Here is a 27,521-nt window from a genome sequence, read left to right on the forward strand (position 1 = left end):
CACGGATGCAGTGGTGGATCAGAGCAGCAGCAGCGCCTCCCTCAGTTCACACCCAGCTATCACAATATATTGTGAATTTGGAGACATGATGGCGCAGTTGAATAATGTAGAACAAATGCAAAATATGTTGATAATTTGAACTAATAATGGACATTCAGTGCGACACCCCTGGGCATCAGGCTGCATATTTGTGTAATTACATCTTGTGAGGTAGCTTTTAGAGGCATTAAAGAAACAATATGCAATATATTTGCTGTACTAAATCATAAAATGACCATGATATGTCATCAGAGATTAAGGAAACATGCTAAGTTGAAATACTGGCTTGTCCGGTAACAGTGCTACAGCTGTGTTCTCCTCTGCGGATGTCTGTTTGTGGTTTGACCTGCGGTGCCAAAAGTACTGTTTTGTTGATTCTACCTGACCTAAAAAGCCTCACCATCCTTCCAAAAAGCTCCATGACCAGAAACGTAGAAAAAATGCAAGTAAAGGCAACTCCCTTCTCCACTGCTAGTAAGAAATCAGAGTCAATAGGTTTTTCTAGAATGGAGCATTTCAGATCAAACTACTCTGAATAAATTTGTTTACATCTCAACCTGTGAATTATACAGGAATTAGTGAAAAATAAGTGGAATTCCTCTTTCATTTTTAATCTAGACCATTACTGTCTCATAAAGAGCACCAAACACCCTACAAGTACATGTAGTTTCTTCCGTTCCTGTGCTGATAGATTCAGGATGTCCTAAGATCTTCCACTGCAGCTGAATTTCACCAAATTTTCACAGTTTCTGCATTACTAAATTACTAAGACACAAACCAAGTCAGAGTGGTTTGATGTAAAAGATGCCATTCTAAAGAAAGCTATTACTTAAAATGTAAAAAAAAACCAATATGTAGTATATTTACTGTACTAAATCATAAAATGACTATATGTCATCAGAGATGAAGGAAACATGCTAAGTTGAAATACTGGCCTGTCCGGCAACAATGCTACAGCCAGTATGGTCTCCTCTGCGGATGTCTGTTTGTGGTTTGGCCTGTGATGCCAAAAGTACCATTTTGTTAGATACTACCTGATCTAAAAAGCCTCAGCATCCTTCCAAAAAGCTCCATGACCAGAGATGTAGTAAAATGCAAGTAAAGACAACTCTCTTCAATATTTTGAATTTGGACTTTTTTTAAGTGACCATTTTAAATGCTTACTGTCTGTATTACGTATTGTTCTTTTAAACACTTTGGACGTCTGGTTCCTATCACCAGCACTGTAAACTATTCTGACTCATCTCTTCAGAATGGAGCATTTCACATCAAACCACTGTGACTATGTTATCATACTGATGATTTAATTATGCAGGAATTTTGAAAAATCAGTGGAATTCCCCTTTGAGACTGTCGTGAGCGCTGACACGTGTTTCAGCTAGAGAATTTGAACCCATAATGCATGATGCATTATGTATAATCTATAATGCACAGTCCATATTGTGCTATCCATAATATGCCACGCATAATGTGAGATCCATTCCACCTTCAATTAAGGCTAATTATAAGACTACAGACTCTTCAACTCCAAATCCATTAAGAAGATATTTCACAGGCTGCCCACAACAGATCTATCCACAATCTTTGACAGACGACTTAATTCAGTCTAGACTCATGTGCTGTGATGGGCCTAGTGTATTAAGTTTGATATCAGATAAAACCCTGTCTGAGAGCGACAGATTATAGCTACATGGCCTGTTTCAGTTATGCCCCCTGCTGGGTTTCTTCATCCACTACAGTTGATTCACATAAAATAAAACGCAAATAACTGTTCAGCTCCAATTGACCCAAAGTGTTACGTCTCATTCAGTGTGAGAGTTATTAGGATTTCTCAGAATTTGGCAAGTTATAAATAATTTCATGTGTCTCTGTTTGGTCTAATCAAGTGCTTTAAGGGTCAGTTTGTACTAAAAACAAGACAGCAGCTTTTACAGCATTAAAACTGGAATAGCAAAAGATAGAGATCAATTCAAAAGCCACAAGCCTTCATACAGATCTAACATGTGAAACAAATTTGAATATCTACTGATACAAGGGCAACTTCTTAAAGGGGAAGTACACCAATTGTTCAGATGTATTTAAGATTTAACACATCTATTTAAGACGTAAACACAGTAGTTAAGAGTGGTTTGATGTAAAATGTTCTGTTGTAGAAAAAAAAAGTCAGAATTGTTCACAGCGGTGGTGACAGGGACCAGCTATCGAAAAGCTTGTTCACAGAAAGTTATTACAGGAAATGTTGATGAACATGTTGATGCCTGAGGCTAAATCAGGGGGTGGGGAACTCAAAGACACTTAATTCAGCTCAACAGCCAATTGCCAAGTTTAGTAAGAGTGTCAAAGGCAGGAAAATCACCAACATGGCCCTTCATGACCGCAGTTCGCCACCCCTGGGCTAAATAGTTTAATGGTTATTCTGTAAGACAAAAACTTATTTTTTGGATTTACCACTATTTACCACTATTTTAAGCATGACATATAAAAAGAAAACACATCTAGGTTCACTACTGATTTTGGATAGTAGGCTATATTTGCGCCGTAACCCTGGTTCCTATCACCGCCACTGGTAAGAAATCAGAGTCAGTAGGTTTTTCTAGAATGGAGCATTTCAGACCAAACTACTCTGAATGAATTTGTTTACATCTCAACCTCTGAATTATACAGGAATTTTGAAAAATCAGTGGAATTCCCCTTTCATTTTTAATCTAGACCATTACTGTCTCATAAAGAGCACCAAACACCCTACAAGTACATGCAGTTTCTTCCGTTCCTGTGCTGATAGATTCAGGATGTCCTAAGATCTTCCACTGCAGCTGAATTTCACCAAATTTTCACAGGTTCTGCATTACTAAATTACTAAGACACAAACCAAGTCAGAGTGGTTTGATGTAAAAGATGTCATTCTAAAGAAAGCTATTACTTAAAATGGTTAATGCTGTGTTCCCTCCTGCCTGAGACACTGGTTTATGACCGTTTTGAGATAAGACTTTAGCCTAAAATGTATTTAAATACAGTCACAGCAGAGAACTACATGCCGTGTGTTGTGAGACAAAGACTCTATACCCATATGCTTATTTTTCAGCTTTAACACTATTTTATCCTTATTAAAACTAAACAATTTAATCTGTTACTTCAGTACGGTTTCATTTAATTTATTATTATTATTTTTTTTTCCCTTCTACTTGAGTCATTATTTAGCCGGAGTAACAATATTCTTCATTTGAGTATGGGCTCAGGCTACTCTACCCTCTAACGCCCCCCGATTGCCCCAACGTCATTACGTTGAGACTGTGTTGACGTGGCGTAGCTGATCTCAAGGCAGTGAGAGTGAAAGAGAGAAGAATGGCTTAGCGAGAAGAGGCGGATTCAACTCGCCTCATCAGGTGGGTTAACAGTTTGCTTTTCGACGTTGGCAACAGAACGATGTTTACTTCGGAGTTCGTGATAATGTGGAATAACTTGTTCACTGAACCATTACCCAGTTGAAACGCCTGCACGTTAGGTAACGATACGCTGTGCCACAGACTTTGACTATAACGTTAACTTTGCTAACGCTAGCTAGGCAGACAGCGATATTGTCAACAAAATCCTTAGCGTTAACTAGCCTGTGTTGCTGTCAGTAGGTATACAGATATTACGGTCTGTATCTGGCTAGTTAATTTGTTTGTGTTTGCGTGGTTAGCTCGTTTTGACGCGTTGTTTTGTTTTGGGTAGCTACTAGCCAGCTGGTAAGCTAACGTAATTAGCGTTAAGTTTGTTGACCTTAGCTAGCTAGCGTTAGCAAAGTTAGCCACCATTAGCTGTAGCGTAACTTACTTTCGTTTATTTGCTATTGCGTGTCGTTTCTGGACTAAAGGTTATGTCTAACGTTAAGCTGATCTAGCTAACTAACTGTCATGTAGCTAACTTTAAATCGTTTAAAGATATGTTTATGAGCCAGCTTGGTCCGTAAAACTGAGTAATCAGCTAGGTTAACGATGTTAACTAGCAGGCTAACTGTATTTTGCTCACCATATTCCACTAGCTAGCTAAGTCAGTTGTCAGCCTAGATGTATTTGACGATTTGGTCATGTTACCCGTCGACTTAAACTGATGCTGCATCTACTGCTAGCGTCGTCAAAAAACAGGGTGGATATTTTCTCTTTCGATTATACAGTGGCTTCGTTCAGGTACGTTACACTGGCGATGGACTAAAGGCTATAACCAACCTACTGCTCTTCTTAGACCGAGGGTTCGGGAACTCCGGTCTTGGAGGGCCGGATTCCTGCACAGTTTGGTGAGTTTCTTCTCAAACACACCTGATTCCACTCAGAGGTTGATTACTGAATCCGAGTCAAGCTTTATTGGCCAGGTATGCTTACACATACAAGGAATTTGGTTTTGGTTACAGGAGCTCACACTGCACAGTATCTGCTAGAAAATCACCAAATTGTGCTGGACGCTCAGTTCCCCACCCTTGTCTTAGACTCTGTCAGTGGCATAAAAGTTAAAGTGGATGTTGGTTTCACCTTTTTAAGCTGTTCATAGTTCTGTTGTGCTGCTCTAAGTGTCAGTTCATTAAACATATTGTAAAGCTTATCTCTTGATAAGGTGTATTTTATTGTATCGATATGTTGTTTGTTATTGCAAATAGGAAGAAAATGACTGGAAGGAACCAATATAATGGCTTCCAGTCTGCTACGATGGTGCAGCCTGCAACGGGAGGTCACGCATATATGTTTGGGAACAATTCAGAGACCGAGTGCTCCGAGGAGGACAGCGAAAGCTATGAACTTCGTTCCAGAGGCCGGGAGAGGCTTCGCCGGAGCATCTCCAGAGAACGACCGGATGATATTGTCTATGTAATGAGGGACATTAAGGAAGGGGACACCCTGATTAGCATTTCTCTTCAGTATTTCTGTTCTGTAAGTCAACAATGCATTGTCTGTTTGCTGTTTTTTTTTCTTTGTAGCTTGCATTCACAGACTACATAGTGCTTATGTATAGATAACTGGATCATTCAGATAACCTTCAGTGATGCACTGTATAATAATAAAACTTGTTGTCAGTGTAGATGAACTACATAATATGGTATGTAACTGACATGCTGTGGGTGGGGTATCTTAGGTTGCTGACATAAAGCGGGCCAACAATCTCCTGACAGAGCAGGACTTCTTTGCCTTGAGGTCCATAAGGATCCCTGTGAGGAGGTTCAGCTCTTTCACCGAAACTCACAACACAGCCCCCCATAAAAGCAGCTCGCCCAGTGGCATTCGCAGAGTCTCAGAGATCCCACCAGCTGCAGCTTTGACAGACTCCTCCCCCTCCTCAACTTCCTCCACCGATAGCGTAGAGTGCTTTCTGCAGGAGAAGGACAAGGACATTGAACTTCTTGTCAAATCCTCCAGCCCCTCCAGGAGCAGCCTCAGTGAAGTGGTTTCCTCCCTCAGCCCACAGCAGCCGTTGCCGGGAGACTCAGAGCGGAGACCGGTCCCGAGGAAAGACCCCTACTATGGGGCTGACTGGGGCATGAGGTGGTGGACTGCAGTGGTCATCATGCTTGTTGTAGGTATTGTCACACCTGTGTTCTATCTGTTATACTACGAGGTGCTGATGAAATCGGACGTTAGCCACCATGCTACCGCAGAGTCCATCAGGCCTGAGCCTACACATTCTGTTCTCCATCTTATGCGACCGGTTCAGGCTGTTCCTCATGGAGATTCGCATATGCATCCAGTCGTTGAACATGAGGGACCACATCTGAAGCATGAACAGAAAACGTAGAGAGGGGACCTTGGATCAGGTTGACATGGACCAGCACATTTATTTGAGGCATTGAATATTTTTTTGAACTTGTAATCAAACCACTTTGTTTTTTAAGTAATGAGTGTTGTATTTCAAAAGGACGAGTTCAGTACTTTTGAACCAAATGTCTATAGATGAAGCACAGATTTGGTTATCAGTTTCGTAATGTGCTTTGCATTAAGATATTAAATATCGAAAATTGCACCATTGCAGTTTTGAAACATATTTCCAAAGACTTTCTATTGGCTGACTTAAATTTCTGGAGGAAATGAGTATGCACAAAAATACAGGATCCATATCAGTATTGGTGGATACCTGCGTAACATCAGAGTTTGATATTAGGATTTGATGCAATACCTAATTGATAGTATGGATGTAATCCATACCAGGGAATTCCACCAGTTTTTTCAGGATGTATTCATAATGCAATTCACTAAGTTGTAAACAAGACATTCTGAGACTGATGTTAAATGATGCATTATAGAGAAACGTACACATTCAGATTTATTCACAGTGGTGGTTGATGTCTGCAACACAAATGTAATTTCCTTTGCTATCCAAAATGACCACAGAACCTATACGTACCTCTCTACCATGAATGTATTTTGAAAAATACATTTTAGGCCAGTTCTATTGTAAAATAATGTTTTCAGCCTCAGGTAACATTCATAACAGTTTCATATAATAACTTGCTAGGTGGTGGCTTTTAAGGGCATTCAGTTCTTCAGATGTCTTGTTCCCATCACCACCACTGTGGACAAGTCTGACTAAGTTTGAATGGAGCTTTTCACATCAAACCACACTGAATGATTTCTTTATGCAGAAATTTAAAAAAGGGCGGAATTCCCATTTAGAAGACAGAAGAGTCGGGAAGGTGAATTGAATCTCGGCTATTGTCAGTGCGTCAGTGTAATTAATAGATTAGTTTAAGTCAGTAATTTAAAGTCTCTACAGACAGCTGAGATGGGAATAATTATTGGCTTAAGGCTACAGTTTTCAATTTGAGGCATTACCCAATCCATGTCAGAGTAATGACAGTTTAGTGTTTGGTTCAAAACAGTTGAACTCATCCTTTAATATGAGGAATGATTATAGGCTGTGGACACTAGTTTCAACTTATAATGCCATAGATGGACTTAATTAAGCAAATAGTGCCATGTATTGAACTTGGCACTGCTCTGGCATAAGGTTTGAACTAGATTCATCTGGCTCAGTTCCCACAGGCAGTTGTCTTGCATTTTGCACAGTTTCCCCTTCACATGGGCTGACATAGCTACATAACTTACGTGTTTGCTTTAACAGTAAACAACTGATTTAATCAAAATGTAACTTGGAGACGGCTGATGTCTCTGTCTTGGTGTCAGGGATATACACACGTGCACACTAATTTATTTTAGAGGATGGAAATGGTTACAATCAGTGTTAATGTTGCTAATGTTTTCTTTTTAACATTGCTTGGAAAGCTGTCTGCCTACAGTTGTGAACTCCTTATTTAACTCTTACCAGGACACAGTGATGTGAACGGTTCTTAAATACTGAAGTGGAAATTCAAGTTGTAATATTTTCTCTTGACCATGAGAGTTTTGTTAAATGACAAATTTGAGCAGTACGTGCCTTCGGCCTTTAGACCGTAGTTGCAGTTTGAAAATAAATGAACTATATTTTAGTACCCGAATCTCCAAATCTTGTTTGTTTGTTAATATTTTACTTGCAGGTAGCAAAGAACATAAATAATCACTTCCCCTTTTGATGTGAGGAACAAAAAGAACATTGAGTTTCAGAGCAATCATTACAAATCAGTATGTGGCTTCATCCATATTGTCATCACTGCCGGCTCCGTAATCATCACCATCTTCAAAGTAGTTTGCTATGTAGTCATTTTCCTGGAAAGGAAGGCAAAGAAATCCAAATTCACCAACATGTCAGAACACATTAATCTGAAAGGGACCAATATGTTCCAACACGCAGTCACTTGCAGATTAGATTTTGCAAAGGCTTTCATCACTGCATCACTAGCCAAAAAGAAAAGGTTAACCATCACTATATTTGTCGTATGTATGTCTGCTTACCTCCAGTGCGTTTTCCCCCCTAGTTTAAAGACTAGCAAACCCCCTTCTGATGAGACATCTTGAAGGTGGGAGGAACTTTTGAAAAACTGCATTTGCATTGGGGTGGATTTCTGGAGGCAGGCTATTTGATTCCCCCACCAGCTGGCTAATGCAGAAGGAAGCCAGATAGCTAGTGTAACTTTGAGGAGGCCAAATATTACGTCTATACTTATTAGCCTCAACTTCAGAGTCTTTCGCCATAGGCGGATTCATAATGGTCGTCTAACCTATTTACAGAATGCATGCTGGGAATTGCAGTGAGAGAACACTGATAAAACCAAAGGTTACAAAATCTTGACTTGTGTCAAACCATTGTGTCAAACCACTGTGTCAAACCCACCCACTAGCTGGCCAATGCAAAAGGAAGCCAAATAGCTAGTGTTACTTTGAGGAGGCCGGATATTACATCTCTATTTATTCGCCTCTACTTCAGTGGGTTTTTTTTAGTGAGCGAACAGAGATTAAAAACCAAAGGATACAAAATTGCGAATTGTGTCAAACCACTGAGGTAGTGAGGTGCAATGCTGCACTACAGAACATTAAATAACATGACATAACATCAGATGCTAGTTTTACAGCAGATTGCCTCTTAAAATCTCTAGCATAGCAGTTATAGTGCATAAAACAAATGTGTCCCGCTAGTCACACCTACACAATTCTTGTCCCTACTATTTGAAACATTCTAGGCAACATAATGTGAACTGTTGCCTTCACCATAAGCCAGCTTCAGACAGATACAGTTGAGCTTTTACCTCTTCAAGCTCTTCTTCTTCATACTCCTCTCCTTCAACTTCCTCTTCCTCATCCTCTTCACCTTTCTTTTTTTCCTCTTTCTCCTCATCTGATTTGTCATCACCCCTCTTCTCAAGCTCCTTTAAAACAGACCAAATCCAACTGAAATTAATTCTAGCTTTGGTATAAAATGTCTAAATATGGCTTAGAGGGGAAAAAAGAAAACTTACATCCAGTTTAGAGAGCAAAGCCTCCTTATCTTTGCTTGAGACTTTTGTGGATTTCTTACAGTCTGGGAATTTATGTTATTTGGCAATGACAAAATGCAGAAATTTGCACTGAAAATATTAAGTAGTATATTTACCAATTTTCTTTCTTATTTTTTTCTTCTGGGGCATTAGTTCCTTTGGAAGACGGTTCCAGTCTGTAAAAAACATTTAGACTTAATAGGTTTTTATAAAATCTGTCTTTGATAAATCTGGTTTGCTTAAGGCGGCAATCTTACCTGGTGTCCATTCTTCATCCTCAATTTTACGGCATTCCCTTATGTATTTTTCTTTATACCGTTCAACATCTGTGAGCAAGTAAACACAATGACCAACACCTTTGACTGACTTTATAAAGTACAAAGAAAAAAAACTTGGAATCATCTTCACTTAAAGAGGAATTCTCTGGATTAAAAAAAAATATTTTATGCCAAAATTGTCTCAAAACTAGCATAAAACAATGTCACAAACATAAGGCAACATATCTAACATTTTGGTGAGGTACACTATATGGACAAAAGTATTGGGACACCTACACATTACACCTACAGGAGCTTTCATGACATCCCACTCTAAATCCATAGACATTAATATGGACCTGGTCCCCCCCTTTGCAGCTATTACAGCTTCCACTCTTCTGGGAAGCTTTCTACAAGATTTTGGAGTGTGTCTGTGGGAATTTTCACCCATTCATCCAGAAGAGCATTTATGAGATCAGACTCCGATGTTGGACGAGAGGGCCTGGCTCTCAATCTCTGTTCTAGTTCATCCCAAAGGTGTTCTATGGGGTTGAGGTCAGGGCTCTGTGTGGGCCAGTCAAGTTCTTCCACACCAAACTCACCCAGCCATGTCTTTATGGACCTGGCTTTGTGCACTGGGGCACAGTCATACTGGAACAGAAAAGGGCCTTCCCCAAACTGTTCCCACAAAGTTGGAAGCATACAGTTGTCCAAAACATTTTGGTATGCTGAAGCATTAAGATATCCCTTCCACTGGATCTAAGGGGTCTTGGCCAACCCCTGAAAAACAACCCCATAGCATTATTCTTCCTCCACCAAACTTTACAGCTGGCACAACGCAGTCAGGCAAGTAACGTTCTCATGGCATTCGCCAAACCCAGACTCGTCCATCAGGCTTGCATGTAGCTGCTTGACCATGGAAACCCACATCATGAAGCTCTTAATGTACAGTTCTTTTGCTAATGTTGTTTACAGAGGCAATTTGCACAGTCTAGCCCTCCGTGGCTTAGCTGCTGTTGCTTCTAGATGCTTCCATTTCACACTTATAGCACTTACAGTTGACCGGGACAGAAATTTCACAAACTGACTTGTAGCAGAGGTGGCATCCTATGACAGTTCCATGTGTAAAGTCACTGAGCTCATCAGTACAATCTATTCTACTGCCAGTGTTTGTCTATCAAGACTGTAAGGCTATGTGCTTAATTTTATCTACCTGTTAGCAAGAAGTGTGGCTGAAACATCTAAACTCAATAACTAGGAGGGGTGTCCCAATACTTTTGTCCAAATGGTGTAGCTTTAAAGAGGACCTCCATTTTTTTCCAAAATTTCTGTATAATCAAATGGTTAAGATGTAAATAAAGTCACTCAGAGTGGGTTGATGTGAAACACACCAATCTACACTAAGTCATAATTTTTCACAGTGGTGGCGATAACCAGAGGGGGGCACAACTCCAGTCCTGCAGGGCTGGTGTCCAGCACGGTTTGGAGGTTTCCCTACTCAAACACACCCACTAAATCTGGCAATTAACAGTCCCATCAGGTGTGTTTGAGCAGGTAAATCAACCTGATCCCCACAGTGATTTTCTCTACAACAGAACCTCGCATCAAATCACTCTCAATGACTTTGTTTGCATCTTAACCATTTAATTCTGCTATATATGTGACAAATCGTAGAATTCCCCTTTTAGAGCACTGCAAGAATCCAACCACTCCCAGAAGTGATTTTACACCTCATGGCCTGCTGTTATTGTTAACTAATCTTGCAGCTGAAAGCCATCACACACTACAGCTTACTGTGATTAAATCTACAAGAGCACACCGCTCACCGTTCTTGCCTGAGGGGGGCTTTATATTGAAAGGCAGGCCTTTCATTTTCCCTCTGATCTCTTGTTTTAAAGCCAGCATGTAGTCTTCATCCTCGCCAGCCTTTAGAGGCACTGGTTTGAATTCGATTTGCTGTAGAAGAGATATTACGTGCTGCATGATGTGTCATGCATGTGGCCACATAAAGATCCTGAGCAGAGATACTGAACATAACTGAACTGATCTAAGCCATAATTATGGAAAACTTCTCATTATTAAGACTCACTGAATGCCCATTTATTTTTTTTCAGTGGCAGAAACAGGCTTCCATAGTTAATAGGTGCATTTGGGCAGAGAAATGACCAAACTGTGCTGGACACCATTCAGCACATCATAATGTTAGCATCCAGCTTGACTCTTCAGAGGCCAAATTTATCATGATAAACAACATGAGCTGTTAAGGACACGACTTTCTAAAGGACTCACAGGAAACATTGGCTGTGGGCCTCGCTGAGTCTCAGGCATGGATCCTCTGCTGAGTCCCAGCGCCTCTATGTTGAAGGTAAAAGCTGCTATACCCCTGCCTTTCCCTGCCATACTGGTTTAGCCGGACTTTCCAGAAGATATTTTTCAGAAAATGGTTTACGAAATTCAGATTATCCTTTTTTATCAACGACAGGTGAACACAACATCATGAAACCTGCCACAAAAATATGTTTTTACCAAACCACTTCCAAACGCCACAGAACCTAAACACGCGACACGACTGAGCGCGTTTGGTGGCTTTTATAGAAAAGCAGCCATATGGGCGGTGCTTATTTTATTTTTAACCAATTGCATTGCAGTTCACGCTGACGTCACCCAAACACGTCTTCCAATCTGCGCTGCCTGCGGAAAGGGGCGTTAGCCGTTGCCCTGTTTGCAAATGTCTGCAGAGCTCGGTTGCGGGATTTGTGCTCGAAAATCCGGGTTTCTCAGTTGCTAAGTCGTTTTTTTCGTACCGACGTGTACGTGTGTGCACCGGGGTGTCTGTGATGGAGTGGTACGCGCACAAAACGCTCGACAACGGCGTGTTTTGGATCCAAGAGCGCTTTTACGAATCGGGGAACAGGGCCAACATCTGGCTCATTCGCGGATCTCACCAGGACGTGGTGATAGACGCCGGCCTGGGTTTGCGGAGCCTGCCGGACTACATCAGCTCCAAAGGCCTGCTGGGCGACGACACGAAGCGGAAGAACCCCTTGCTGGCCATCGGCACGCACGTCCACTTCGATCACTCGGGCGGCCTGCACCAGTTTCAACAAGTGGGCGTGCACAAGGCCGAGGTCGATGCCCTGGCCAATGGAGACAACTTTGAGACGGTGACATGGCTGTCCGATCGGGAGATCGTGGAGAACCCGTCACCTGGTTGGACGGCCAGGCAGTACAGAGTGAAGGCTGTTCAGCCCACCCACATATTACAGGAGGGTGAGTAGCGGCAGACAGACAGTGAGGCAAGCAGGTCTGCTGTTCTTCATCTGTATTTTATGTATCCTGTGCTCGTCTAGTGCCTAACAGCCCTGGGATCAGATTTAGCCGTCTGATTCTGACCCTGTAGTGGACATTTTAATGTTTTTCCTGCTCTCAAAACGCCTGACTTTACTCATCAGCTTATTAATAAACTCTTAAAGGGGAATTCCACCATTTTTTTCAAAATACTGAATAATTCAGTCCTTGAGATGTAAACAGTCATTCAGAGTGGTTTGACATAAGGTGGTTCATTGTAGATAAACTTACAGACTCTGATTTTTTTTTACAGTGGTGGTGATAGGAACCAGGGGTCACAATGTCTACAGCACAAATATAGCCGTTTTATTTTATATTGTAATGTTAACAATAGTAAAATAGTCATAAATCTGAAAAAAGGTTGTTTTTTTTTTTCCCCTCCTTCTTCCCCCTCCAGGGACTATATAGCCTTACTACAACATGCATGTATTTCTGGACCATGAATGGATTAAAATACATTTGAAGCCAAAACTTCATAACCAAATTATCATAAAAGAATGTTTCAGATATCAGGCACTGTATATCTAACCATTTCATATAATAACTTTCTTAAACTCTTCAGACATGTGGTTCCTATCACCGCCACTGTAAACAATTCTGATTCTGTACGTTTCTCTAGAACAGAGCATTTCACATCAGACCACTCTGAATGGCTTTGTGTAGATTTTAACTGTTTAATTATGTAGAATTTTTGAAAAGTTATAGGAGTTCCCCTTTAATGATTGTAAATACGAGTGTTAGAGCTGGGAGAACAGAAAATGTGCAGTGCAGGCCTGTTCCTAGACCGGCACTGGCAAACTGAGATAGCTGTGTTGCTGTGGACAACATGGAATGCGGCATGACTTCATTCTGACCCCCCTTGTATGATCTGGAGAAGAATCGAACTCAATCAGATTATGCTGGTCTTAAGTGGAGTATGTCTGTGGTTAGAGAACCAAGCCTACTGCCTAACCTGATTTACTTATCTGCCTGAATTGTCTTGAGAGGGTAGGCAACACAGTAATACCACAAGATGGGCAGCACATCCATGCAAGCGTTCATATTACATTGCAAGCCTGAACCCTCATTTGTGCTGGGCAGAGGCGTAGCCAAGTGAATGTGCACTATGTACCTTCAGCAGTGCTGCTCAGGGAGCTACATTGTGAAGTAGGCTATTCAGTGGTAAGACCCATTAACTATCAAAAATGAGTCAGCTAGAATCATTTATCATGCTATCTAATTTCTAGTACAGTTACAGTTGCAGAATACATGCATGTGTTGCAGGCTACCTTATACAGTGCTGTCTGATCATTAGACTCATGTATAACCTCAGAATGCAACCTAAATGAATACCTTCTATGGCCTGTCTATGTAAAATGGTTTTCTTAAAGTTGACCTTGTGCACTGAAAAAAAGCAATGCATATAATTTACTTGATTCAAATCATCACTGCCCCAAAAAAAACATGTATCTCCATTTTTTTTACATTTCTATGTCATTTGAGCACAGCAGCATGATGAATGGACCAGTAGAAATGTTCCAGAATAGCATAGAATAAAATCTCTTTACATTAACTTACACTGAAAGTAATGAAGGTTTTTACCCTCTCCTGTAAACTTACCATTTTTGGGACAGTAGTTGTATTGCTGTAATAACTTATTCATGTGGAAATGATGGACAGATCTAGTTATGTACAGAGATAAACCAACACATCAATTTATGTCGTTTTAATACAGTAAAGCAGTGTGCTACCCTAATAAAATCCGGGCTTGCGACCACATTGTAAAAGCTCTAGCTATGCCCCTGGCACTGGGCGATATATTTTCTATGCCGTGATATTCACATACTCTGATGTTTTGTTTTTTTTTTCAATTTTAGTGATATATCTACTCATATATTGGATGGATTGTGAGCACTATATCCATCATGCAAAGCCTGTGATGGGGTTGCCAAACAATTTGTTTTTAGCTTTTTAATTCTGTGCACTTTACCCATAGTATCCTGACAGAAGCTATATTGAAAAATGACTTACCAGCTTAGGGTATAAGAAAACGCATTTGTGAACAGGTGGTAAAAAAAAGGATGACATTTGACACCATAGAAACACATAGGGATAAATGGACATGAATTTCTGTAACCACAGACAACCTTTTTTCCCTTCGTTCCCCTTCCTCCCCTTGTTGATGTTTTTCTGATTGTGACATTCCTTTATTGTATGTGTATTGGGAAAAATCTCAGTAAACACTAAAGTGTCAAAAAAAAAGAAGAAGAAATGGAAAACAGTGGCAGCAGCTCTGTGTCAGAGCTCTTTACTGAAAAAGTCATTAAAACTGCTATGGTAAAATATAGTAGGACTACAACAAATATTAACACACCTGTATAATTATAACATCAATAAACAGGAAGTTGTTGACAAAAAATTGTGTTATTGATTGGTTGGCATGATGATGTTTGCATTCCATATTTTTATCACCTGACTGAAAAAGAGGAAATACAGATGGGAGAGACAACAATGTATGCAGAGAAAACAATGAAATGTTTTGTCCATTTCAGGTCATTGGAATTGTCATTAGTTCCTTGCTACCAAAATACTAGAATCCCATATGGGTGCTAGCAGAAACTAGCATTGTTGTATCACTGTTATCTGCTTATTTTTGACAGAGTTTTGACATTTATGGCCTAACTGAAGGCCCAGCTTTAATAGTCACTATTCGCCACTGAATAACAATAAACACAATAGATATTCATAATGGAGTAATTAAATATTGATACTTGGGCCTCAGTGTATTAAGACAATTTATACTCCACAAATGTAGAGTATACAAGCAATCCCATGTCCCAGCTTCCTAAGAAAACAAATCACCGAATTCTCTCTCTCCCGTATAATTTGTGCATCGGTCAATGCGGCTTATGCTGTGTCATTGCTGCAGTGCAGTTGCAATATCCAGTTGCTACACTCCCCTCCTGTTGTTATTTCATTCTCAGGTGATGTCATCAACCTTGGGGACCGGCAGCTCACGGTGCTCCACATGCCGGGCCACTCCAGAGGAAGCATCTGCCTCCACGACAAGGACAACAAGATGCTCTTCAGCGGCGACGTGGTCTATGACGGCTCCATGATCGACTGGCTGCCTTACAGTGCCATTGGTGACTATGTCCGCAGCTGTGAGAGGCTGGTCGAGATGGTGGACAAAGAAGAAGTGGAGCTGGTCATGCCTGGTCACTATAACACCTTCGGGGCCAAAAGGCTCCACCGATTGGCCTCCAGCTACATCTCCAATGCAGGAACCTGCCATAAGGTCTCAACCTGTGCAGTGAAATCTGTAGCCAGCCTTGCTCTCCGTTTCTCTAACTCTTGCAGTGTCTGTTAGAGGCTGTTTAAGACTTTATGCAACAATTTATACTCAAAGATAAAGGTCCCAAAAAGGCTTCTTTGGAGCGATGCCATAGAGGAACCGCTTTTGGTTCCCTAAAGAACCCTTTATGGTACCTATATTTTTAAGAGTGTATAAACAACAATACAGAAAACTCGCCTCAGTACTGAACAATGCTGATTGGAATATTCTGAGCCCTTCACAAGTGTGAGATGATGATATGAACTCAAAAAGTGATTTTTGTTCTTGCAGTGTACTCAGCTTACTGGGATTAAGCATGAAAAGTTGAATATTAGGGTCTGACTGATACTGATGCTGAGCTAAACATTTCAGCTGGTATAATCTTATATGGTCAAAAATGTAACAGACTCCAGTAGGTTTTGTTAAACAGTTAAACATTTATTTTTTGGTTGTCAACTTGTGAATTGTCGGAATCAGCCAATATTATTGGCCATTCGATATATGTTGGTAGCTACAGAATTAATTTCTGGATATTTCTAAATGTTTTGTTATTTGGATTAGGGCCTTATAGCACTTTTTGGTCCAGTCCATTACACTGTAGCTGAGAACGAGGACGAATGAATGTGAATTAGTGTGAACAGTAGCATTTAGTAGTGTATACTATACCTGCAGTAACTCAATGGAACATCTGAATAATTGAAATCAAACATTTATCATAGGAAGACATACTGCATTGAACATACTGTATTGAAGCTTATACCTCCAAAGCACTTGGTAGCCAGTAATTTGCTTTGTGGGTGCTCTATGTGGCAAGACACTGGCCCAAAATACACACTAATTGAGGAGTTTTAGGAAAAGGTAGAAAAGTTTGAATTGGCCAAATCATTGCCTCATTTTGTGTACAATTCAACTAGTATTTCACTTGATATTTGTTAAGGAATTCCTGACAGGAACTGAAAATGGGCTAGCAGTGCATCTTAAAGGAAGAGGCTGAATGCAGTCCATTCGCATCAGTAGCTTAAATCCAGAAACAAAAAGTGACTTTTTGTTTTAGCTTTTCATCTTTAATCCACATGCTTGAGTATGCAGCAGTTTTACAGTCAGAAAACCCATAAAAGGCACATGTTCAGGCTACAGTACTGTGCTCAGTATGAATAGCACAGTATAAGTTATGGCAATTGTTTCAAATAGAGAATGATACTTAAGCAAGTTTTGGAAGTGCTCAAATACTGTGCAGATGTTTGTGGATGTTTAGTAGATTACTTTGGAAGTTTAAGTGTGGGTTTAAGTGTGCAGTGAAAGGTGTAAAGAAATAGATGTACTTATTAATCATTAATCATTAATATCTTTATACATACCAAAATGAATGTATTTTGTGTCATAAGTAAGATCTCTCCAGGCTTGCTGGGGATTAATGGGGTTGATAGAAAGTGAAAGGAATGGTTTAGTTAATAGCCTGATGCTAAATGTTGCTAACAGTAAGTGAAAGCAACTAGCCAAAAGTTAGCATTATGAAAATGACCTCATGCTGGTTGGTGAATACTAGCTTCCATTAATTATTAGCAACATTAGCATATGTGGTTGAGTCGTTCGTGACATGTCATAAGAAATAGCACCTGGAGACAACTAGAGAAGGACAATCTCCGAGTTTTCTTTCCACTTCTTGCTCTTTCTGAAACCCAACAGAAGGGAAAATCTTCATAATTACCAAACATTATCTGAAATAAGAAACAGGGTGAAGTTTTTAACAAGATCAAAAAAAAATAGTAGTTACAGCGACCGCTGTTGTTCATTTTGAGTGCCAAAGCTAACATAGCATGCTTCACTTATGTAGCATAGATACTAATGGTAAATAATAAACATCTCAATTGTGGTCGGCAGTGAAAAGCATGAATAGCCACAGCATTTAAAGACGTATTAGAACTTCCATTTACAGCGGCCTTGCTTGTTTTCTTAAGTGTGATTTTTATTACTAATTTTTAGCTCATTGACTTGGACTATAAAGCTGCTATTGGTTTTTTCTAGGTTCTATAAGCTAATATATGTGGGGTCCAAAAGTCTGAGATCAATAGTAGGATTGGGTGCTTTAACAGTAATAATTATTTCAAAATTTTGGCATGTCAAATTTGCATTCCATCCACTGATTGGTGGTCTGGGAGCTCATTGATAGGAAGTGCTGCTAGAAAAAGGGGAAAAATCACAGCCTGGAAAAACCTCAGAAATAAACGTGCAACAGCAAAGAGCTACACACCACACAGAACAGGTCTGATTTTGGCTTTCATTCCAACGTCAGTCACTTGACCTTGCACTCTCAGATATCCTCTAAATGGAAGTCATTTTAGCGTCAGTTAGCTGCGACCCAGCCTGTGCTGTGGTATGGCACAGTTAGCGAGCTAGCTAAGCTCTTTTTGGCTTAGCCAAAATGCTACAGTCCCAAAAACGACAAAACAGTCTCAGCTTCAGATTTCTGTCACTCCAACACCAGTCACTCGACTTTTGTTCTCTCAGACATCAGTTCTGTCATCTAAACTTAGCAGCTATCCTTGTATTGTGGTGTGTGGCACAGTTTGGGTCTCTTGCCTGCTTGCTAAGCTCATGTTAAGCTAGTCAATCAAGCTACAAATCCACACACCATGAAACAGGTTTCATTTAGTTTTTCTGCGCTATTGACGCCAGTTGCTTGAGTTCACCTGCTCATATTTGAATCAGCTATGTTGATGTTTTAGTTAGCCAGAATTGAACATGTTCTGTGGTGAGCAGGGCTGTTATCTTGCTAGCTAAGTGAATGCTAACCAGCTCCCTTGTCCTAATCAACAACACTGTTTAACATTTACCAGTTGTTAGTCAGATGGTCAAATCGTGCAGTGTTCACGTATTTGGCAACTATGTAAGCAAATTAATCTTCTAGATTTTTTTCTTTTGAAATAGCACAGGAAGAGATGGTGAAATCGTTCTTCAGATTGATGGAGAATGTGTTGTAGATGGTTCTGTATAGAACCTTTTTGAAAATGCTTCTATATAGCACCAAAAAGGGTTCTGCTATTGTTCCAATGTCAAGCTTGTAACAAAACAGAACACTTATTGGTGCTATATAGAACCATATACAACACATTCTCCATCAATCTGAGGAACCATTTACAAAAAAAAGTTGAAGAACCATTTTTTTAAGATGATGAAGAGATGAGACTAAAAAAAAAAAACGACATGGCCTTTTTTGTCCAAAGGCCTCAACATAGTTTATGTCACAAATTTGCTTACATTTGAACAGTGATCCAGAGAGAGGGCAGAATCTTAAATGTTTCCTCTTCGTTTTACTTCTCATACCTTTTTTTTGTTATGATTTTTTTATTATAAAACCTTATGAACTTCTGAAAGCTTAAATAAAAAAATCCCAGATGTTCAGTGAGGCTTCAGACTTTTGGACCCCACTGTATTTGTGAGGTTTTTAGCCTCTGCAGTGCATGGCATCTGCGTAAAGGCAAATAAGCCGCACAATATGACTTCTTCCACTTGTTTATGAACATATAAGCACAAACATATCAGTCTACCTAGTTTGATTGACATTCCAAAGTAGCAGCATTTACCATGCAGATACATTGTGGAGTTCTAATGCAAATGGAAGATGAATATGAACGCAGTTTAGACTGATCTATTTAGAGATGATTAGTAGCTCTAGTGCTGTCAGGATACTGGAATTTACAGTTTTCGATGAAACTCTTTGAAGTAGTTGAAGTATCTATATTCCATACCATTTTCAATGGCACTGGAAGGGTGTTCTCCAATAATGGCCAGTCATGCTGAGTTAAAAAAAAAATGACTGACCACACCAAATGAGATTATCTAAAACAACAGCCAACAATAGAGGAAATAAATGTGACCAAATTAACCTCCAGAGCACCAACCTTTGCTGACCTATCAACAAGAACTTTTTTCATTTTGTTGACAATGAGATCCAAGTACATGTTTTTTTGATTTTCTAAGTGAAAACTTTCTACTGGAAAAAACCCTAAAACAAAACAAAATATCAAATATTGCTTTTGCAAAAGTCATGGCACATTTTATATGTTAAATTCAGCAAATAAATAGAAATCGTGCACTACAGTTTGCAGAAAAATTTAGGTATCTTCTCTGTAGAGGACATTTGTCACTTAGATTTTCACTTAGAAAATCAACAAAATAGTAGTTACAGTGTATATAATATCAATACTGTGGGAAATGAGTTTTGGTATCTGTTCAAATGTTCAATATCTATATGTATTGATATGTATGAGTATTTTCAACAACACTACTTGACACACTTTTGCAAAGATAAGGAGAGTTGATTTGATGTTCATGATGTATTGCTGAACTCTTTATAGATACATGGAGGGAGATATGCCTTACCATACTGGGCTGGAAGGTTATGCATTTACTTTGCCAAACTCCTTCATGCTGCTTTGTATAATATTTAACTGAGAGTATATTTGTGAGACATATTAATCATAGGCACATCTCACTGAAACTGAAAATGTATAGCGAATGGAATATTGAAATGTGTATGTGTATAATGTGAATGTGCAATGTAAAAGGAAGTGATTTTCCTGCTGAAGCTTGTATATTCTGACCTTGTTTCTGCTCAGGAATCCTATATGAATTCAGGCGCTTTGAGCAGAGCCATATCATACCAACACCATATTCAGTGCCTCTCTAAGTATGAACAAAATAATACCTCACAATGCTGTTGCTGCAGCTGTTGGAATATGCAGGCACCTTGTTTGAAAATATACTAGCTTTCAATTCTCAACTGTCTTCCTCTTGATTCCTTTCAGAGAAATGTTTAATAAAATTGATTATCATGCATAGAGTCTATATATATATATATATATATATATATATATATATATATACACTTTCCTTTTAATTTAAGTCAATGGAACCAGACTTTGTTCCAAGTATTTTTCTTCTGGTTCATTCATTATGAAATGGGGACACAGTGTAAAGGCCAACAGGTATTTTCAAATTTAGTGAAAAACAACAAAAACAGAGACGTTATGTTCCAGCTGCACACACATACACACACACACATAGATATATATGTATAGCTAGCTAGCTAGATACATAGATAGATAGATAGATTTACAAAAATGGAGATACAAGCAAAAAAGCTGAAAACACATAGTACTGTGCAAAAGTACAAAAGTCTTAGACAACTAAACACATTATTTAGCAGTACATGTGTTCTAAAAACACCATATATTTAAATACAAACAAAAATAAATACAGTAAAAAGTAACAAGAATTAATATAATGGAGTACTGAGCCAAAACAGGCTTTGATTGGTAACTACAATTAACTACAATTAACTACAATTAATTAGTATTTAGTGTGTCCATCCTGTGACTTAGTACAGTTTCTATTCTTTTCAGGAGACTTACTTTCAGGTTTTCAAAGAAACCTGCCAGAAGATTTGTCCACACTTCTGAAGTTCAGTCTTAGAAGTTGCTTGCGTTCTGCTTCTCGAGATTCAGGTAATCCACAATCAATATGATAAACATATGATGGATTTGGGATATTCATTCTGTTGTAACTTAGTAATACAGATTTCTCAATCATTTCAAAATCTGCTACAATTGCATTCATCATTCCAGAGACATCAAAGATTTCCTCATTTTTATTTACAAGTGTCCTGCTAATTTTTTGAAACCTGTGAAGTTGCACAGGATTAACATATTCGAATCACTGTACACGTTTATCTGCAAATTGGTTTTATATTATTGAAAACATCAATTCCAAACTCTTGAACGGTAGTGTAATTCCATCAGATTTAATAGCTGCTGTGGATGGAATTCCAGAGTGGATTCTAGTTTGGGCCCAGGAGATTCTGTGCTGTTCAATAATATCTCTCCGTGACTTGAACCTATAGATAACTGACCCCAAAGTCAAAGCACATTTATGCAGCAGGTACTTATGATTGGAAAAAAAATGACATTCTGAGATATGCACTATGAGGAAAAGCATTGAAGTCTCTCTAGTGCTTGGATCCATTGTACTGCCCCATTCCCACCACTAGAGGAGGACATTGACTTTAGTATGACTAATTCAAAAAACATTCCGGAGCAAGGGACCATTAAAATAGTATACCATCAGACAAAAGACAGTGTGTCTTGGCTGCCTACCACTCATCTTATAATTCCAGACATTTATAAGTTGGCATGCTTCTCATTTTTAAAAGCTGAAATTTTCTTACATGTCAATAACCTCGAGCACGATTCCCTCCGGCTAATCATGATTGATTGGGTGTGACATTAATTTCCTTAGAAAAGTCCTTAAATATTTTTTGGCAAACTTGGGCTCTGGCAGCGTCATTGAAATCCATACGTTTGGCAGGCGCGCATGGGCTTTGAGATCGGGAGGTAATGTTTGACACGGCTCTCAGTCAGGAGAGACTGATGGCTGTTGACAGATGACTAATTATATCCAGGGGACTCTTTGTCTGACTAGCCTTGGGAGAGGTAATGACTGTTATTTTTAAAAGGTGATAGGGCTCTTATGAAATGATGATTGGGTTACTGGGGGAAACGGAGCGGGTGGCTGCCGAGGGAAGAAGGAACTCAAGTGAGATTCTGGTCAGCTTAAGTGACGGAGGTGAAGGAAAAGTTGAACAGACGTTCGAATGTGTTCCTACAGCTTCGAGTCTGATTCAAATCAACGTTGGCTAAATATTTGGAGTAATGGCCCCATATTCATGCATAGTTAAAGTTGATGTGGATACTGTTTGATATTTGTAGGGGGAACTTTCCCTGATTCACTTCTACAGTTTCCTATGCTCTTAAGAAGAAAGGTTCTTCGAAAGTTCCTGGCTTGGATGTAGAGTTCTAGGAAAGGCCTGGTATAGAACTGGTATAGAACCTTTACAAAGTGGTCATCCTATAGCATCACTCCAAAGAACTCTTAGCTTTTGTACATCAGAAGAAGTTTGGTAGAAAGATGGAAAAAACGATACATAAAGTAACCAGTGATGAAATAATGTGTACTTTTATAGAATAGGCCCCTCTGAGGTCATGCCCAGAAAGGATGTGATGCCACTGAGCTTGCTCGCCATCACTTTCATATAACCTAGCCCTGAAAACAATTGAACTGTGATGTCTCTTTGTGTTAGCTGAAGCGATAGAGAGCTGGTGACTAATGTGCCAGCCTCCCCTCAGCTGTCCCTCTCTCCTGCTGGGTGTTTCTCCCCCCCCCCTTTTCAGTAACAAGCCGCCGTGTCCCGCAGGCGGACAGACGGACGTTTGATGCGCGCTCGGGCCGCAGGGGAAAACCGTGGTTTGACATTCAGCTGCACCCTGCATTAGCTGCTAATTGACAGGCCGCTCTCTGGCCGCCGGTGAGTGTGGGACGGGGCCGAGCTGAGGGCGGAGGAGGGAAGCGTCAATCACGGCGGGGTTCTGCGAGCAAGAGGCCCATAGCAGAGTGGTAATGTGACCCGGCTGGAGTGGCCTCACCGGGTCACCAAGCAGTGCAATGCAACGATACGGTTAAGATCCAGATGGCCTCAATGTTCAGAACTTCTTATAGGTTAATGCCTTCTCCTGTAACAGCATTCATCTGCATCACACAAGACTGTGATATGATACGCCAATACATGCCAACTACAAGACCAGAAGGCAAGACACACCCAGTAGCCCATCATGGTACAATATTGCTCTTATTCAGTTTACACTGTTTTCATATTAAGTTCTGTATTGATTACAATGTCTTGCTTATGACATTTAAAGCTATTAATGGCCTGGCTCCAGCATATCTCGTTGATCTTTTTAAGCACTAATCACTTTGCTCAGTGGAGGCAGGCTTAATGCAAACCCCTAGATCACTTACAGCTCTCTAATAGCATTCCAGAGAATATTAGGAATGCATGCTCAAATGGTTATCAAAGTCATGTTAGGTGAAGTTAGGCTGTGCATATACTACACAAATAAACTGCAGTAGCCCTCTTGTCACTGGGGTGGTGTCCTCAAGGGTACATCCCAGCACCTTTAGTCAGGGAAAATAATTGTACCATAATCTATTGAAATTATATTTTCTGTGCTGTACTGACTCCACACACCCTGTCTTGTCTACAGGCTTTTTATTGTATTGTTCTGGTTTAAAACATCAGGTTCTGAAAAGGTACAAATATGTACTTTTCAGCTGGGAAAAACCTATTTAAGATACATAGTTAGACCTTAAAACCACTGTTGTACATTTGAGAGTACATTTACATTGTTTGTCCCTTGATGATTGAAAAATGTACCTCCACAGAACCTTTACTGACAGTGTACATGACAAAAATTCCAAAGAATGTCATAGAATCTGCCATTGTTGCAGTCTGCTGTCTCATGGGATACTGCCTGTAACATTCTGAGCCCTAAAAATCAAACATTTCTCCTCTTACACTTCAAATCATCCACACTATCAGTCACTTACAAGCCCGGAAATTTTACCCAGTCTTGAAAATTTTGTCAGGAGGGGAAAGTCTGGGATAAAATCAGGCTAAAAGTTTTGTACTGCTTTAGACAAGTTACTATTGCTAATAACCATCAGACATGCTACTTACATAACATACTCACTACCAATTCTACCTTTCAGTTGTGTTTCTATGAAGCTGGCATGGCACTGTACATTTTAGTTTTGAAAACTAATAAACGTTCCCACAAAGTCTGCAGTTGTGACGGAAGATGCTTTTCCAAGCTGTTAATTTAGTATTTTGTTAGTACTTTGCTGTGCTTCTCACTTTGCCTCTAGTGATGGCCACAAATGGACAGCTATCACTACTGATTGCACACCAAAGGCTTGTTCTACAGGCATGACTTGGCTTTTAAAATCTCATGCTGGTGATGCAACATGTGTAGTCGCTTTTGACTGTTCAACGGCAGCCTATATCTGTTTAAACAATAACAATCTGGTCAGGGTTAGACCATGATCTGATCAGACTGTGAAGATCTGGAGATCTTCTCTAGGTCAAGAGTTCTCTTTGTCTCTTTCTTTTTATGTCTCTCACTCTGAGTAGTCATCTATCAGATTATCAGATACATACTAGCTTTACAGATTTGCTCTTTAGATACAAGTGGGATCAAATAAGGGGTCATTACTGGAGAAGTGGCCTGCAAAGGTAACTTGTAACTTCTAAATATGGCCTTCAACGAACTCTACACCGGCCTCTTTCATCTTCTCTCCTTCTCTCACCACTTCCCGCTCGCCTTTAATGCCATGTGAAAAGTGTTAAGGATTAATTAACTGGTGGAGAGAAGAGTCAGGATGGGCTGGGGATGAAATCCCTGTAGCCTGAGAAAGGCAGACGGCTAGCCTGCGTGTGCCAATGGAGTACGGCCCAGTCAAAACTCTTCCGGCAGGGGAAGCGAAGTCAGTCTGGAGCGTCTGCGAGTTTTTCCGCATTGGGAGGGATGCCCACGAACCTGACAATACTTTCAGCCCAAAATAGAATGCAAGGGCAGTCCCCCCAGTGTGATTCACCTGGTTCTGCTGGGTGCTTTTCAATAGATTCAGGCCCATTCATGTCTCCTACTAGGGTATTATCCTGAATAGGTCTTTGTATTGTTCATAATAGTAAACATCCTTTTTTTTTGGCCTCCGTTAGAGTGTTGATATTAACAGAGGAGATGGTTTTGGCCAGCCATGAGCAATTTCCGCTAAATGAGAATGGGGTTTAACGTCACTGAGCAATGCCAGTCTTATTGTACCCCGGCCGATGAATTGAGCTGACAGACTATGAGTTCCTTGCCAATTATTGGCAGCTTAACAAAATGCAGAATTACATCACGCGGACGTCTTGATTAGCCTTTTCTTTCGAAAAACGATTTATCATTGTTGTCTAACAACATTTGTGTTACAGTCCCTGAAAAAGCCCCAATCTTATATAACTGAGAGCAACGTATTGGCAAAGGAAGGGAGACTTATTGTGAGCATATAAATCAGACACAAGAGGTTCCGAACTGGCAAATCGCACTTTCTGCGCCATCACCATCAAAAAGTAATTTCCCTTGACTGGACCCGGGCACTGCTGAACAATGAGGCTAGAGGATTAGACGGTCATTCTGTCTTGGAGAAAAGAATGAGCAGAAAAAAAAAAGAATCTATTCCGCTGGTTTGCTTAAGCTGCCCATAGTTTCATCTTGTGGATGTCATGATTTCCATAAGGGGGGATTTTACTTTCATGATACCATTTCTTGCCCTCAGACATCACGTCAGCCCATTTCCTGATTTTTTTTTTTGACAAATCGTTGGATTGTTTCTTCTCTTTTGGTTTCTAGATGGCTGATTAAATGGGCTTTATGTTGTAGATTGACCTTAAAAGTGGTGGCAACTGCAGACTAATGCTGCTAATTAATGCCCAAGACTAAATAAGAACAATTTCCTCCAGTATGTTCTACAAAAAAAGAAAAAAAAAAAAAGAGCTACTAGTTGAGTATGGCGACAAGCATGACCAAATATCTCACTTCATCTCCAAAACAGATAAAGCTGGAAAATTTGTCCACCTAAAAATTTGATCGCATTTTTTTTTCTCAAAACCATGAGTGCTTTTACTTTTCATTAGATTCTTTTGTGGTTCGAGTAGTCACTGGGCTTTTTGATTTCATTTTATTGGATTTTTTATTTTTACCATCTTTTTATACATTTCCACTGAGTAAATTAGACAGCTCGCTGAAATGAACTTTTCAGGTTTCCATGGAAATTACACGAAGGAGAGAGCGAGGGAGAGAGAGAGAGATGGAGGGTCTTCTGAGAAATCTAAGAGCTGACTGTAAAGCTGTGGTGATGATTTGCCTTATATTTACAGTTTGCTTTGAACTTGCTTTGTCTGCTTTGTCTGAAGTATATCCTCCAGAATAGTGTAGGTGATCTGAGCTAGAATAGGCATTTTCCTTAGAAATAATGGTTCCTAAATGGATCTTGGCTTTGACGTGCGGTTCTAGGGAAAACAATCTTTAAAGAACCATCAATTGAAATGTTCTTTAGGGAAATAGAAGCGGTTTTTCTATGAAATCACTCCCAAGAACCCTTTTTATCAGCTTTATGTTTTAAAGCTGTACATCCACAACAGCTCTGTTACCTAATACTGAACTTCAAATTTATGAGACTACACTTATAATAAATGAACTCTTATATACTGCCACAGTCATATATGCTGTATATCTTGTAAATATGTGAAGTTCAAAGTAACATTTCAGTGTATGAGGACTTTATAATGCCCTTATTAAGTCTTCCATTAACTGGCTGCTTGTTACTACTCTGCAGTAACTAGTGTGAATTAAGCATTTTTTGAGTGCACTTTTATTTGTGTATTATACTTCAAATCGCTGCTGTTGGAGCAAAACCATCTATCTCAAAAAATTATAACTTTACAGTAGAAGGAAAAACCCTTATTAACTTCTAATGGAAGTTAAAGGAACCAGATTTTTTTTAAGTAATTCTGGACAATTTCAACTGGTCCATTCGTGATGACATTATAACACAATGTGGAGGGCAGCTGACATTTTCAAATTCTGTAAAAATGTACAAAATGGAGATTGGTCTGACAGCAGCCAGTAGCAATATTCTTCTACACGACATCTTAGGTGTCTACTATAATGCCCTTATTAAGCCTAATCAAATCAATAGCTGGTGACTTATCAATAACTTCCAATTAACTGACTACTTAATTAAACAGTAACTACAG

At 39.7% G+C, this 27,521-nt stretch overlaps 3 protein-coding genes across 7 annotated transcripts; 2 read left to right on the top strand and 1 right to left on the bottom strand.

Moving 5' to 3' along the window:
- Positions 1–3,327: 3,327 nt before the first annotated feature.
- Positions 3,328–7,239, top strand: lysmd3 (LysM, putative peptidoglycan-binding, domain containing 3). Of its 5 annotated transcripts, none has more exons than XM_036598186.1 (4): positions 3,332–3,422; positions 4,196–4,315; positions 4,673–4,943; positions 5,146–7,239. In XM_036598186.1, the coding sequence occupies exons 3-4, from the start codon at positions 4,680–4,682 to the stop codon at positions 5,800–5,802; spliced, it is 921 nt and encodes a 306-aa protein (XP_036454079.1). In that variant the 5' UTR covers positions 3,332–3,422; positions 4,196–4,315; positions 4,673–4,679; the 3' UTR covers positions 5,803–7,239. The 5 variants fall into 5 exon arrangements, with proteins under 5 accessions (XP_036454080.1, XP_036454077.1, XP_036454079.1 ...); XM_036598185.1 differs by having other exon boundaries at positions 3,348–3,422; positions 4,264–4,315; XM_036598188.1 differs by having other exon boundaries at positions 3,368–3,422; positions 4,264–4,315; positions 4,713–4,943.
- On the bottom strand, positions 6,365–11,864 carry polr3g (polymerase (RNA) III (DNA directed) polypeptide G). The gene is made up of 7 exons (XM_036598190.1): positions 11,458–11,864; positions 10,995–11,124; positions 9,169–9,237; positions 9,028–9,087; positions 8,894–8,955; positions 8,684–8,803; positions 6,365–7,706 (listed from the first exon to the last, which is right to left on the bottom strand). Exons 1-7 carry the CDS (start codon positions 11,566–11,568, stop codon positions 7,620–7,622), a joined length of 639 nt encoding a protein of 212 aa, XP_036454083.1. The 5' UTR covers positions 11,569–11,864; the 3' UTR covers positions 6,365–7,619.
- On the top strand, positions 11,609–20,612 carry mblac2 (metallo-beta-lactamase domain containing 2). The gene is made up of 3 exons (XM_036599122.1): positions 11,609–11,650; positions 11,817–12,438; positions 15,480–20,612. Exons 1-3 carry the CDS (start codon positions 11,609–11,611, stop codon positions 15,863–15,865), a joined length of 1,050 nt encoding a protein of 349 aa, XP_036455015.1. The 3' UTR covers positions 15,866–20,612.
- The last annotated feature ends 6,909 nt before the right edge of the window (positions 20,613–27,521 follow it).

The sequence above is a fragment of the Colossoma macropomum genome, unplaced genomic scaffold (genome assembly GCF_904425465.1).
Source record: "Colossoma macropomum unplaced genomic scaffold, Colossoma_macropomum, whole genome shotgun sequence".
In the NCBI taxonomy this organism is placed as follows: Eukaryota; Metazoa; Chordata; class Actinopteri; order Characiformes; family Serrasalmidae; genus Colossoma; species Colossoma macropomum.

Coding starts and splice junctions, on each gene's coding strand:
- lysmd3 (XM_036598184.1), top strand. CDS start 4,680: ATGACTGGAAGGAACCAATATAATGGCTTCCAGTCTGCTACGATGGTG. Junction 4,944..5,145: donor CTCTTCAGTATTTCTGTTCT/GTAAGTCAACAA, acceptor GGGGTATCTTAG/GTTGCTGACATAAAGCGGGC.
- polr3g (XM_036598190.1), bottom strand. CDS start 11,568: ATGGCAGGGAAAGGCAGGGGTATAGCAGCTTTTACCTTCAACATAGAG. Junction 11,125..11,457: donor GCCCACAGCCAATGTTTCCT/GTGAGTCCTTTA, acceptor TCTCTTCTACAG/CAAATCGAATTCAAACCAGT. Junction 7,707..8,683: donor AAGAAGAAGAGCTTGAAGAG/GTAAAAGCTCAA, acceptor CTTCCTTTCCAG/GAAAATGACTACATAGCAAA.
- mblac2 (XM_036599122.1), top strand. CDS start 11,609: ATGGTTTACGAAATTCAGATTATCCTTTTTTATCAACGACAG. Junction 11,651..11,816: donor TCCTTTTTTATCAACGACAG/GTGAACACAACA, acceptor ATTGCATTGCAG/TTCACGCTGACGTCACCCAA. Junction 12,439..15,479: donor CACCCACATATTACAGGAGG/GTGAGTAGCGGC, acceptor TTTCATTCTCAG/GTGATGTCATCAACCTTGGG.